Source organism: Mastigoproctus giganteus, chromosome 5 (genome assembly GCF_048544385.1).
Source record: "Mastigoproctus giganteus isolate SK-2022 chromosome 5, ASM4854438v1, whole genome shotgun sequence".
In the NCBI taxonomy this organism is placed as follows: Eukaryota; Metazoa; Arthropoda; class Arachnida; order Uropygi; family Thelyphonidae; genus Mastigoproctus; species Mastigoproctus giganteus.
The window spans coordinates 203056063-203070069 of NC_143579.1; the positions used below are offsets into that span (position 1 = coordinate 203056063).

Here is a 14007-nt window from a genome sequence, read left to right on the forward strand (position 1 = left end):
TGGTCACTTAAAATTTCTTTATTAGTTTTCGGAGCCCCACTGACATCAAAGGTCCTTTATGCAAACCTTTAAGTTTCCGATATTCACGTAGTGCTGCATTAGCGTTACTATTATTCTGATAGAACAGTTTTACTAAAAGAACACGTTCCTTTTTTGAAAGAGCCATAATGGTTATTGATCATAGCGTTGGCCTTTCTGCTTTTATCTAACAGGATGTCATTTGCGTAAGCAGCATGTCTTGATATAAATAACTTTTACATATGTGCAGCGCCGTTTTCCCCCTGGTGGTGGAAATTTTAACAAATTTTTTTTCTTCTACAAATTACTTCCCCATACCCTACATGACATACCCAATGATTTTCACACCATTAACTCTAATCATTTTGAGACTAGAGTCTCCTGAATAGGGAACTTATTTTATAACCACCCGGTACTTACGAAAATACATTTTCGTAAGTACCGGAATTACAAGAATCTTCAAATGAACCAAAATAGATTTTCTCTTGCAAAGTGTTTTTTCCCACCTTTCACATGGTACTTTCTGAACACTGTTTTCATATAAAATTACAAATTCAGATAAAGCTTTTTCTTAATGTAGTAATAGTAGTAGTGACATGTGATGCAAGAAAGCAAGTGTATGAGCTTATGCAGCATCAGCCAAAAAAAAAAAAAAATCACACCATTCCTTCCAAATGCCTATCCAGTTCCTCCTTAAATTTATTTAACCTATCAACTTCCACAACGACAGATGGAAGTTTGTTCCAGCAATTAACCACCCGCTGGCTAAAGGCAAATTTCTGCACATCTATTCTACATCTGTCTTCTTAATTTGAATTTATGCTCCCTTAGGTCTGAACAAGTGGAAGGATCCCATCAGAATTCAGCGTGCTCAACCCTTTCAAGGCCTTATACACCTCAATCAGATCACCGTGCAGGTAGGCGCCTCCATAGCCAGGTGGGAAGGAGCAGCAGTGCATAGCACACGCTTCTTGATTAAACCGGGGTTCGAACCCATCACCACCAAATACAGAGGATGCGGAAAGGTCAGGGAATGACCACCGCATATCCCAGAGCAATATGGCCTTAGTTGCTAATGCTCCTAAAAACCAAATAACAAACAAACAAATAACCGTGCAGGTGCCTAGTCTCCAGCCACTGCAATTTGCAGAACTTAAGCCTCTCTTGGTAAGAGGATCCCTTCATTCCCCTCACCAATCTTGTTGCCCTTCTCTGTACACGCTCAAGCAAATCTACATCCTTCCTAAACTGAGGCCTGCAGACCTGTACGCAGTACTCAAGGAATGGCCTGACCATTGCCTTATACAGGGGGACAATCATCTTTTCTCTGCTAGCAAAATTCCTATATATCATTGACAAAACCCCATGACCTGCCATGGCAGCCTGTCTGCATTGCTCAGAAAATTTCATATCCAACTGCACAATTACTCCCAGGTCTTTTTCATTTTCTACCACCTTAAGTGTAGTACCACACAGTTGGTACATTTCTCTGGGGTTACTTCTACCCATATGCAGTACTTTGCATTTGTCAAGGTTAAACTTCAGTTGCCACTTCTTAGCCCATCTGCCCAAATTATCTAGATCCTGTTGCAGTAGCACACTGCCATTACTGTCATTAACAACCCTGCCAACCTTTGTATCATCTGCAAACTTCGACATTAAGCCTGATATACCTTCATCAATATCATTGATAAATATACAAAACAACAGAGGACCCAACACTGAACCGTGTATGACTCCACTAATAACATTAGTCCACGAAGAGCAGCACCCATTAATTACCACCCTCTGTCTTTTCTCACTCAACCATCCTTTTATCCATTAGCATTAGTAGAGGCATTTGATGCAAGAAAGCAAGCTTATGCAGCATCAGCCAAAAAAAAAAAAAAAAATAAATAAAAAATAAAATAAAAAAATAACCACTTCCACTTCGCCTCTCTGTTCGTTCGAAATACCTGTCCAGCTGAGCCTTAAACTTATTTAGGCTATCAACTTCCACGACAAGGGATGGAAATCTGTTCCACCAACCAACCACCCGCTGGCTAAAGGCAAATTTCCTCACGTCTATCCTACATCTGTCCTTCCTCAATTTGAATTTATGCCCTCTCAGGTGATTATTCTGAGCAAGAGGAAGAATCCCATCAGCATTGAGCATGCTCAAACCATTCAAGGCTTTATACACCTCTATCAGATCACCTCTCTGGTGCCTAGTCTCCAGACACTGTAATTTGCAAAACTTAAGCCTTTCTTTGTAAGAGCACCCCTTTGTTCTATTCAGTAATCTTGTTGCCCTTCTCTGTACTCTTTCCAGCATCTCTACATCCTTCTTGAAATGAGGCCTTCAGACCTGTATACAGTACTCTAGGTGTGGCCTGACCATTGCCTTATACAAGGGAATAATCACCTCCTTATCCCTGCTAGAAAAATTCCTATATATCATCGACAATACACCATGAGCTACTCTTGCAGCTCATCTGCACTGCTCAGAAAACTTCATATCTGCCTGCACAACCACCCCCAGGTTCCTTTCATTCTCTACCACTGTCAGTGTAGTACCACAGAGTTGATACGTTGCTCTGGGGTTGCTGTTTCCCATATGTAGTACTTTACATTTGTCAGTGTTAAACTTCATTTGCCACCTCTCAGCCCATCTGCTCAACCTTTCCAGATCTTGTTGCAGTAGCATAGTGTCAGTAGTGTCCTTGACAACCCTGCCAACCTTCGTATCGTCTGCAAACTTGGACATTAAGCTTGATATACCATCATCAATATCATTTATAAATACAGAAAACAATAATGGACCCAATACTGAACCCTGAGGGACTCCACTAATAACATTAGTCCACAATGAGCAGTGTCCATTGATTTCCACTCTCTGTCTTCTTCCCCTCAACCACCCCTTTATCCATAGCAGCAGTTTGCCTCCAATGCCACACTGCTCCAATTTGTGCAGCAGTCTTCCATTTGCAACAGTATCAAAAGCCTTTCTAAAGTCCAAGTATATAATATCAAAGTTATTCCCTGCATCATAGTATCCAATCAAACTGGTGAGGCAAGACTTCCCCTTAACAAAACCATGCTGTGTCTGAGCTATAACTGAAGTCTTGTATAGATGATCCTGCAGTGCTTCTTTAACCAGTGCCTCCATTAATTTTCCTGGAACAAAAGTTCTCAATTATGAGAGCTTCCAAGGAAGCTCTCATAGTTATGGCTAAGGGTTTGCTTACTTCCTTTGCTGCCTCCTTTCACATAACTGGATAGATCCCATCCACCCCAGGTGCCTTTCTTGTATTTATCTTCAACAATTTCTCCTCCACTTTACTCTCAGTTATTACAAGATTCTCTAGGTTACTGCCAGAGTTGAATACACCTCTGGCATTCCCCTCGCTGAATAACTCTTCATGTGTGAATGTCGATGCAAAATATTCATTTAGTTTGTTAGCTACCTGAGCAGGATCATCAACAGTTGACCCATCGATATCAAGTGGACCAATCTGATTCATTCCCTTCCTTCTAGAGTTTACATAAGTAAAGAACTCTTTGCTGTTTTTCTTTGCATCCCTTGCCAAAGATATCTCGTAATCTGACTTCGCCTGCCTAACTTCCTTTGTAACTTAGTTACAGATCAACTTGTATCTATCATAGGCTTCTGTGTCATGTGTTAATTTGTATGTATCCCATGAATTTTTCTTCTCTGCCATATGTCTCATTAGTTCATCTGACATCCACTTAGGCCTAAACCTTGAACAATATTTCTTAGTTGGTATGTAAAGCCTAGTAGCTTCCAAGATAAGTTCTTTGAATACTTGCCATTTTGAATTTGCTGTTGGTAACATCATCAGTTGGTCCCACTGTATAGAATTTAAATACTGTCTCAGTCCATCGTAGTCGCCTTTACGAAAGCAATAACCCTTCCCTTTACCCCTAATGGTAGTTACCTCTTTGAATAAATCCCACTTGAGCACATTGTGATCACTGCCACCTAGTGGTTCATTTACCTGCAGATTCTTAATGCATGAAGAATCTCTACTGATAATCAAATCATGAGTATTACTCCCTCTAGTTGCCTCCCGAACATGCTGATGCAGAAAACAATCATCCAATAAATCCACAAAAGCCTTGCTAGTGTGTGAGTGACCAGCCCCCAAATTCCAGTCAATATCTGGGAAATTAAAATCCCCCATTATAAGACTCTCTGATTTACTGGCCCACTCTATTACCCTGTAGAGTTTCTTATTATACTCATCAGAGTCACTAGGCCTATAGCACACTCCTACTCTCAATTTTGATCTCCCAATGCTTATGTCACACCAAACTGACTCGACACTGCACTGTCCAGCAATTTCGACTGGCTTCACTTCCTTGGATTTTATGTATTTCTTAACTAATAGCATAACCCCTCCTCCCTTCCTATCCTGTCTATCCTTTCTGTAGACATTGTACTCCCCAAATTACAGTTCTGCATTCCTTATATCTGTGTGACACCATGTCTCTGAAATCCCCACAATATCTGCCTTTGATGTTTTGAGCAATACCTCAAATTCATCAAATTTATTTACCAAACTCCTAGCATTGGTGTACACGCAAGTATACATGCACCTGTTCTTTTTCTTAGATACCCTAACACAACCCATGTGTTTATTTGTACCCCAGTGATTCCCAGCAGTCTCTGAAATATCCTGCAACTTATTTTGCAGGCTGTGGCTCATTCCAATAGAAGCAGTGCAAGAATCACTTTCACCTCTGCCAGTGGCTACTGTTAATCTATTAGTCCTTGTATCCCCCCCCCAATCTAGCAGTTTTCTGACCCACCTAACACTGCCTCGATAGCATCAGCAAACATTCTTGCACCCTTTCTATTTAAGTGTATCCCATCCCTGTAGAAGCAGTCCCTCCTATTAACAAGTACAGACCAGGCTGAAAAAAATTCTATCCCTTGAGCCTTGCACAATCTTTCCAGGGCCGAATTGATTGACAGGGCTCTCATCATATACTCCCTCCTATCGTGTCTGGGCAGAATTGCAGACACTTTCAAATTCAACCCTAATTCACGGCTTTTTTTCAACAGTGACCTGTACTTGTTAAGTAATTCCGCCGGTCTCATACTCTTAATATCATTAGTGCCAACGTGTACAACTATATCACCTTTTGTGCCCTTAAAAGATGATATCCGCTCTACAACATCATCAACGTTTGCCCCTGGCAGACATACCCTGGTCCTGTTCTACCTAGCAACATTGTAGCAACTTACCCTTAATACCATTATGCTCCAGTTTGTACAATAGTCTTCCATGCACAACAGTGTCAAAAGCTTTCCTGAAATCCAAATATGTGATATCAAAATTATTTTTTGCATCCAGTTCCTTTGTAACCACATCATAATATCCTATCAAATTTGTCAGACAAGACTTTCCCTTAACAAACCCATGCTGTGTCTGAATTATTGCTGCAGTCTTATCTAGATTATCCTGCAATGCATCTTTAACCAGTGATTCCATTATTTTACCCGGAACAGAAGTTAAACTAATTGGTCTGTAATTACTTGTGTCACCCGTCAATCCTCCTTTGTGAATTGGGGATACATTTGTACATCTCCAGTCCGTGGGGACCTCCCTTGAGTCCAAGGATGCTCTCATAATTATGGCCAAGTTTGCTTAGTTGCTTTGCCGCCTCCTTTAATATAACTGGATAGATCCCACCCACCCCAGGTGCTTTTCTTATGTTTAACCTCAACAATTTCTCCTCCACCTTGCTCTCAGTTATTACAAAATCATTAAGCACCCTGCTACAATTTGATAACCTTCTGCCATTTTTAAACCTTAATAACTTCTCATGTGTGAATGTAGATGCAAAATACTCATTCAGTTTGTTTGCTATCTGAGCAGGATCATCAACAGTGGAATCATCGATATCAAGTTGACCAATCAGATTCATCCCCTTCCTTTTAGAGTTTATATAAGTAAAGAAATCCTTGTTGTTTTTCTTAGCATCTTTTGCCAAAAATTTCTCGTAATGTGGCTTTGCCTGCCTAACCTTCTTTGTGACCTGATTACAGACTAGCTTATATCTGCCATAGGCTTCTGAGTCGCTTGATAATTTATATGCATCTCATGCATTTTTCTTCTCTGTCACGAGTCTCATTAGTTCATTTGATAACCATTTAGGCCTAAACCTTGAACAATATTTCTTAATAGGTATGAAACTTTTAGCAGCATCCACAATTAATTCCTTGAATGCTATCCACTTAGAATTTACCATTGGTAACATCGTCAGTTGATCCCACTGTACAGAATTTAAAAACTGTCTGAGACCACTGTACTCACCTTTATGGAAGCAAAAACCCTTTCCTTTACCCATGATGGTAATTATATCTTTAAGTAAATCTCACATCAGTACACTGTCATCATTGCCACCTAGTGGTTCCTTTATCTGCAAATTCTTAATACACGAATGATCACTGCTGATAACCAGATCAAGAGTATTACCCTCTCTGGTCACCTCTCGAACATGCTGCTGCAGAAAACAATCATCCAATAAATCCAAAAAAGGCTTACTAGTGTGTGAGTGACCAAACCACAAGTTCCAGTCAATATCTGGGAAGTTAAAATCCACCATTATAAGACATTCTGATTTACTAGCCCACTCTCTTTCTCTGTACAATTGTTCATTGTACTCATTTGAGTCATTAGGCCTATAACACACTCCTACTCTTATTTTTGCTTTCGCAGTGCTTATGTCACACCAAACTGACTCAACAGTGCACTGTTCATCTATATCAACTGGATGCGCTTCTTTTGATTTTATGTTTTTCTTAATTAACAGCATAACACCTCCTCTCTTCCTATCCTGTCTATCCTTTCTGTACACATTGTACTCCCTAAATTCCAGTTCTTCATTCCTTATATCTGTGTGATACCACGTTTCTGCTATCCCAACAATATCCGCCTTTGATGTCTTGGCCTACACTTCAAATTCATAAAATTTATTTACTATAGTTCTAGCATTGATTTACATGTACCTATCCTTATTATTAGTTACCCTAACACATCCCATATACCCACCTGTTTCACGATGACTGCCACCAGTCCCTGAAACTCACGATGACTGCCACCAGTCCCTGAAGCACCCCTCGCTCCAGGTCGCTGCTTATTCTAATAGAAGTTGTGCAAGAATCACCTTCACCTTCGCCTGTGGCTGCTTTTAACCTTTTAGTCTGTGAATCCCCCCAAACTAGCAGTTTTCCGACCCTCCTAACACTGCCTTGATAGCAACAGCAAATATTCTTTCACCCCTTCTATTTAAATGTATCCCATCCCTGTAGAAGCAGTCTCTCCTGTTAACAAGCACAGACCACGCTGAAAAAAAATTCTACCCCTTGAGTCTTGCACATTCCCTCCAGGGCCGAATTGATTGACAAGGCTCTCATCATGTATTCCCTCCTATCGTGTCTGGGCAGAATTGCAGGCACTTTCAAATTTAACCCTGACTTGCGACTTTTTTGCAACATTGACCTGTACTTGTTAAGTAAATCTGCAGATCTCCTACTCTTAATGTCATTGGTGCCAACGTGTACAACAATATCACCTTTTGTGCCCTTAAAAGATGATATATGCTTAACAACGTCATCAACTTTTCCCCCGGCAGACATATTCTGGTCCTGTTCCATCTATCCTTTTTACACAATATATTCCCTGTCTCCCCGACAATAGAGTCACCAACAGTAACTAGTTCCTTTGGGACCAGCGCATTCTGCCTTGGAGATTGTCGCTGTATTGCCTGATTCCAAGGAGTGAGCTCTGGTGTTGAGTTGGGCAGCTGAGAGCTTGATGAGGGTATCTACCCTACACCTCAAGCTCTCTTAGATGCCACGTAGAACCCTGAGTTGATGCCTAATTTCTAGACTCTCTCTGCACCTGGCACACACAAAGACATCCTCCTTGGCTAGATCATGTTCTGTTCCAGAGAGTTCGGCAAACATTTCACAAGTTGCACATTTTTTAAGGTGTGATGCATTGGAGAATTGCCGCCCTCAGTTCTCCCCCGAGTCACAGCACTCCTGCCACTTTGTGCCCGTTGCTTTGCTGCTATAGTCTTTGGCATGATATTTTAAATTAATAAGATTAATAAATTTAATTAATTAATTGTCAATACTGCACTATCTAATAGAATCCTAAATGCAGTGATGCGTATTACGCTATATAATTATACGTTAGAGCTGCCTAGTTACCAGAATTAAAAATTTGAATTCCCTACTAACAATGGCTGTAAGATTCGAACAAAATAACGGTTTTACGTATATTAAGTAGTAATCTACAAAAACTCTTTATCTAAATTAAAAATAAAAATAACCAGCGTAACAATAACTATAAGACTACGTTTAAAGTACAATATAAAATAACAATTAGGTAAATAAAAAGGCAAACACTTATCGCTTTTGCGGAGCCCGTAATTCACAGCAGTAATTTTTGAATGTTTGTGCTCCATGACAGTCTTTCTAAACTAAAGTAGATTCATTCAAAATAATTTGTTCAAAATGTTATGCTGTAATAAAGTATGAAGATAAGCATGTAGATGATTCCTCTGTATTTCAGCCTTTCCTGATTATGAGCAATCCACATTTATATAAACAGAGGACAATAAATTTGCAAAAAATCCAGTTTTTTCCATCAGGATACACTTCTTTTATATCTGGGAGGACTGAATTATATTTCTTTCCGTAATGTGACAAAGTAGTGGATAATACTTCAACTTTTTGAAGAACAAATTTCAAATTTCTGTTTGTCTGCTTGTTTCAACCTTTTGGGGACAGAAGGCTGAAACCAAGGAAATGCCTTTCTACACAGATATACTTTCAGAAGCTATTTTTGTGGTGGCTGTGGTTGCTCTTTAAAATGACCCAGTCTCAGAAATAAAATTTCTGCATCATAATAAGGAAAATGTTCAGGGTTGGAAAGAGAAAAAAATCTGAAGGGTTGAGTTCAAGGAAATATGGTGGATGCAGCAAAATTTAAAAGGCATATTAGCTTGTCTTTGATATAGCAGCAAGCAAATTTGTGCAGGGCCTTGTTGTAGAGCAATAACACACCTTTGGCCAGCAAATCTAACAAAGAACTAAATGATTTTGTGATAACTGAAGAAAGTGGAAGAGAAATTATACCCATAAAAAAGGCACCTGGGGTGGATGGAATCTGTCCAGTTATATTAAGAGAAGCAGCAAAGGAAGTAAGCAAACCCTTAGCCATAATTATGAGAGCATCTTTGGGTTCAAGGGAGGTCTCTATGGACAGGAGATATGCAGATGTATCCCCAGTTCACAAAGGAGGATCAAAAGGTGACATGAGTAATTAAAGACCTGTTAGCTTAACTTCTGTTCCAGGGAAAATAATAGAATCAAAGAAGTAATGCAGGATCTTCTAGACAGGAATGCATTTATACTTAGTCACAGCATGGATTTGTTAAGGAGCAATCTTGTTTCAAATTGAGGAAGGATGGTTTCAGGATAGATGTGGAGAAGTTTGTCTTCAGCCAGTGGGTTGTTGACTGTTTGAACAATCTTCCATTTGTTATTGTGGAAGTAGATAGCTTAAATAAATTCAAGGAAGAACTAGACAAAACTATTGGTCAGACTACACCCACTTGCTTAGGCTATGCACATGAAGGAGCATAAATTAAAATTGGGGAAGGGTGGTTTCGGGATAGATGTGCAGAAGTTTGCCTTCAGCCAGTACTAATACTAAAACAGTAGTTAGGCAGTCTATCCCATATACTGTACTTGTTGAATTGTTTTAGATTTTTTCCTTTGGAGAAACAAAAAATGGATTTTGATTTTTTTTTTTTTTTAATGAACACCCCAAACATGAAAGGTATTAGAATTCATAGTACTTAGGACCGTGTGTGGGTTGAGAAGAAGGTGGAGAATATGAAAGAAGATGCTTGTTGATATTAGCCATGAATTTCTATAGATTGTAATTTTCAGGAAAATACATGTGAAAGGAAGTTGTTCTAGAAAACTGAAGTTGAATGGATAAATTAGGAAGTTAGTTCTATGAGTTCAAAGTTGGACAGCAAATGGATTTTGGCTGGTTTGGAAGAGAGAGAGAGAGAGAGAGAGAGAGAGAGGAGAGGGGTTAGAATTATAGAAGCCAATTCAGAAGAACAATTCTCTTGATGGAAGTAACTATAGAAAAGGTTTGCAGCAGAAACAGAATGCCTATAATGCCTGTGAGATAGAGTGGAGAGACTGTGTAAGAAATGGTGTCATTAATTAATCTAACTGCCTTCTTGTGAATGGAATCTAGAAGTCTAAGACATGTTTTGGGAGTACCCCAGATGTGGGAACAATATTCCATGGTAGGGAAGATTTAAGATTTGTACAGATGTTTAGAAGAAAAGTAATGCTAAGAGTGAAAGAGAAAATCCAGTTTTTTAGATGCATAGGAAGCAATATTTGTGATGTGCTTAAAGACCGATTAGGAGTCAGGTTATCTTTAATACAGATATATGATCTTGTTTAGAAATGAGTATCATCAAAGAGAAGCTTAGGAGCAGAGGAATTCTTTTTGCAAGATATAAGTCTGACTGAATTTTAAAAGGATTAGAATTAATCAAGTTATCTTTGTCCCATTTCAGAATTACCTGGAGATCAGCATTTAAGGTAGTGGATATTTGAGAAGTTGAAGCTGTTTGAGCAGGGCAAGGTTTCTTAAACCAGGAATTGGTTGGATTCCATGCTTCTGCATTTCTAAGCAGAAGGTTAAACCAGTGAAATAAGAAAGTGTAGAAAGGTGACAGAGAACCAGAGTAAGCTCAGGAGCACAGGTTTTGAGAAAAGTGGAGAAATACCATTAGGACCTAGAGCTTTCTTTGCATCAAGATTGTCCAAAATTCTTCTGGCATCCTATTGTTGGAAGATCATAGGAGGCATTCAGGGGATTATACTGGGAATGGTAGAAAGCGGTTTACCAAGATTATCTATCAGGGATAATTAACTATTTATTGGGGTCAGGAGTAAGATACAATGATACATGTGATATTTTTTCTGACTAAACAGGAAACGAAGCTTTAAAATTCAACCAAGATGGTATAAAAAAGGAAACTCCAAATTTCATAGTCAAACTTTCAGTTATTGTAGACATCATAACAAACCAACAAACAGTCATAAAGATGCCATGAGATGATTTCATTTAGTCTTCTTACTAAGACATTTTTAGCAATTTCTCTGGGAAAGAATGTATTACATTTTATAAAGTTTCACATAGAGCTTACCTGCATATCATAATATATCATAATATGATTATCATAACTATACACGTGGAAATTTAATTCAAAATCCAGTGCTTATATGAAGTTACTCTATTATTCATAGAAGGTATCATCCATTTCTTTTTATCAACAGTCTTTCTATACTATGTAAATTGACTGCGAGTTTAATAAATATGAAAACTAATTTTTTATGTTGCTGTCTTAATTTATTAGGCAGTTGGAGCTTCTTTTCGATTATTTGAGCTGATGGATCGTGAACCAAAAATTCCTTTGTATGGAGGTCTAAAGCCAAGCCAAGCTGTTGGATGTAAGTTTCCAAAGCCTCTCAGTTATACTTTTTAGCTATTCAAAAAGTTGGTTTACTTTTGAAGATATAAAGAGTTTCTTAACTCCATTGGGGAATTGATCTCAGTGGCAAAGCTAGGTTCAAATTGCCTGATTAATGAAGATCATGAATTATCAGTTACGTACTATGGTTCCCTATGTAGGAAGCGGAATTCATATGATGTGATGTGGAAAGTATATTATCTGTTGTTTATTTTGAAGATATTTTATTGATATTTTTGACTTAAGTCAAAAATATCAATAAAATTTAATTTATTTCAAAATTAATTAGAAATTTAATCAGAAAAACTATTGGTCATTGATTTTTGCTGTATACAAATATCAGCTGTGTGACTTACGTAATAAGAATATTCCCGTGTTTGTAAAATATTGGAATTCTACTTGGTCAGATTATTAATTTCAAAATTGAATTCTTATTTTATAATGTCAACTAGCAATAGGTTTATTTTAATTTATGAGGTACTTCATGTTTATGAAATTCATTTATAGGATTATTTTTATTTGCAGTGAAGCCTCATTAATCTGGTATTCAGAAACATGGTACTTTTTGAAAAGCTTATATACGTGTGTGGGCACACAAAATCAATAGAGTGTTGTTATATACAATCACAGGTACTTGGTTGTATTACTTCCTCAGAATATCATGTTTTCCCATTGTCATTCAATCTCTGTGAAGATTGTTATTTCCAGAAATAGAAATCGTTTTCGAAACTTTATTGCATGTATATTTCTCAATGTGAGTATTATAATTCTAGCGCCGACCGGGCTAGCCGAGTGGGTAAAGTACCTGCCCGGCAACCCAAAGGTCGCGGGTTCGATTCCCGCCTCGGGCTTGGATCAAAGTACTGCAAAAACCTTGGGAGGTGCAATATGGCCACAGAAGCCGATGCGCCAACAACTACCAAATCAAAAAAAAAATAAAATAAAATAATTCTAGCATATTGCTCACTTTGGGAAAGCCTTCCCATACTTGTTGAATCAGCAGCTGGAGTACAGTTTCTTGAGCTTCACAATGTAATCCTTATCTTATTCACTTTAAAATTTATATGAAGCACAATGTCAATTGTGTTTAGGAACAGCTAATGAGAAATATACCTTACTGAGTTGATTTTCAACAAACCACTCAATCATACCATAGAATAAGTTTATTGACATTGGAAATGCATTGTTTTGGAAAGATTTACCAAACGTTGTTGGGGTTATAATGTAATTTACAGATGCCAAAAGTTTTTTTTTTTTTTTTGAAAAATCTTGCATCTCAGACCTTTGTGTCAGATATACATAGTGAATACATAATGGCGTTTTATGGCCACTATAACGTAATAAATACATATGCATAACAAAACTTTATGGCTGCTGTTAGTAAATTGGCAGGCAAATTGTACCAGCCATAAAGTTGGTCAGTTTATTGTAAATAGTCAAACCAATGGAACAAAGCTTTCTGAAAAAGATATGAACCTCCAAAAAACTTTCTTATTGATTTCATAAATATAGTCTCATTTCTAATTCCAGTGATGTCTGTTTTCATCTAAAATCTTCTAAGCCCCCACTTACTGTTTAACACAATCTCAATTATTGGTTTCCTTGACTACCACTCAATAATTTGCTCTGTGCTTCTTTTATTCTCTAAAGGTAGTACAGGCAGTTCTCGCTTTACGAGTTCCCCCCCCCCCAAGTATCAAGTATCAACAAAATCGAGAACATGAACATTAATTGCAAAAAATGAATGTTAAACATTCATAAATATCGCATTCCAAACCATGTGCGTAGCTATGCAATACAGTGTACCCCGCTTTACGATATTAATCAGTTCCAGAGACACCATTGTATCATTAAAATATCGTAATGTGAATCCGATAACACATTGTTTTTTGGTAATTCGTTTCAAGATCTCGGAAGTTGAAATTTTCGCTGTATAACTAAGCTACAGTATTTATCTCTCTAAAATGTCATTTTTAAGGTCACGAGCGTGCCCTTAAGGCCATATAAAAGGTCGTGAGCTTGGTTTGTAAATTCTATTAGTTACCAATTCAAATCATTAAAATGCACTACACTTTCATCGTTATCATATGTTCCATTATAAGAATCAGTTTTAAATGCCTTTGTGATATTTTTCTGAAGCACATTTCTGGAGGTCACGACCATAAAACAATTTGCACTTTCCGGTTTATTGGGCTTTTCTGTTTTCAATTATAAACAGATAGTAAACTCGATCTTCATGCATTTGCGAAAATACCGATAGCTGGGATTGTGTTTTTTTGCATTATTATGGTGAAATGTGTTTCCCCTTTACTGAAATCTTCAATCGTATAAAAAACAAATAAATTTTCAGAATCTTCTCTTCATTCCTTTTTTTTTTTTTTTTAAGCTTTGTAAACTTGT

The 14007-nt window shown here is 37.8% G+C and overlaps 1 protein-coding gene across 1 annotated transcript in view; it reads left to right on the top strand.

Annotated features, from left to right (window-relative positions):
- The window catches only part of LOC150086017 (uncharacterized), a 210007-nt gene that overhangs the window by 155678 nt on the left and 40322 nt on the right, over positions 1 to 14007 (top strand). Inside the window, exon 11 of the mRNA XM_090374773.1 lies at positions 11494 to 11587. Coding sequence (XP_090230899.1) covers positions 11494 to 11587 — 94 coding nt within the window. The remainder of the gene's footprint in view (positions 1 to 11493; positions 11588 to 14007) is intronic.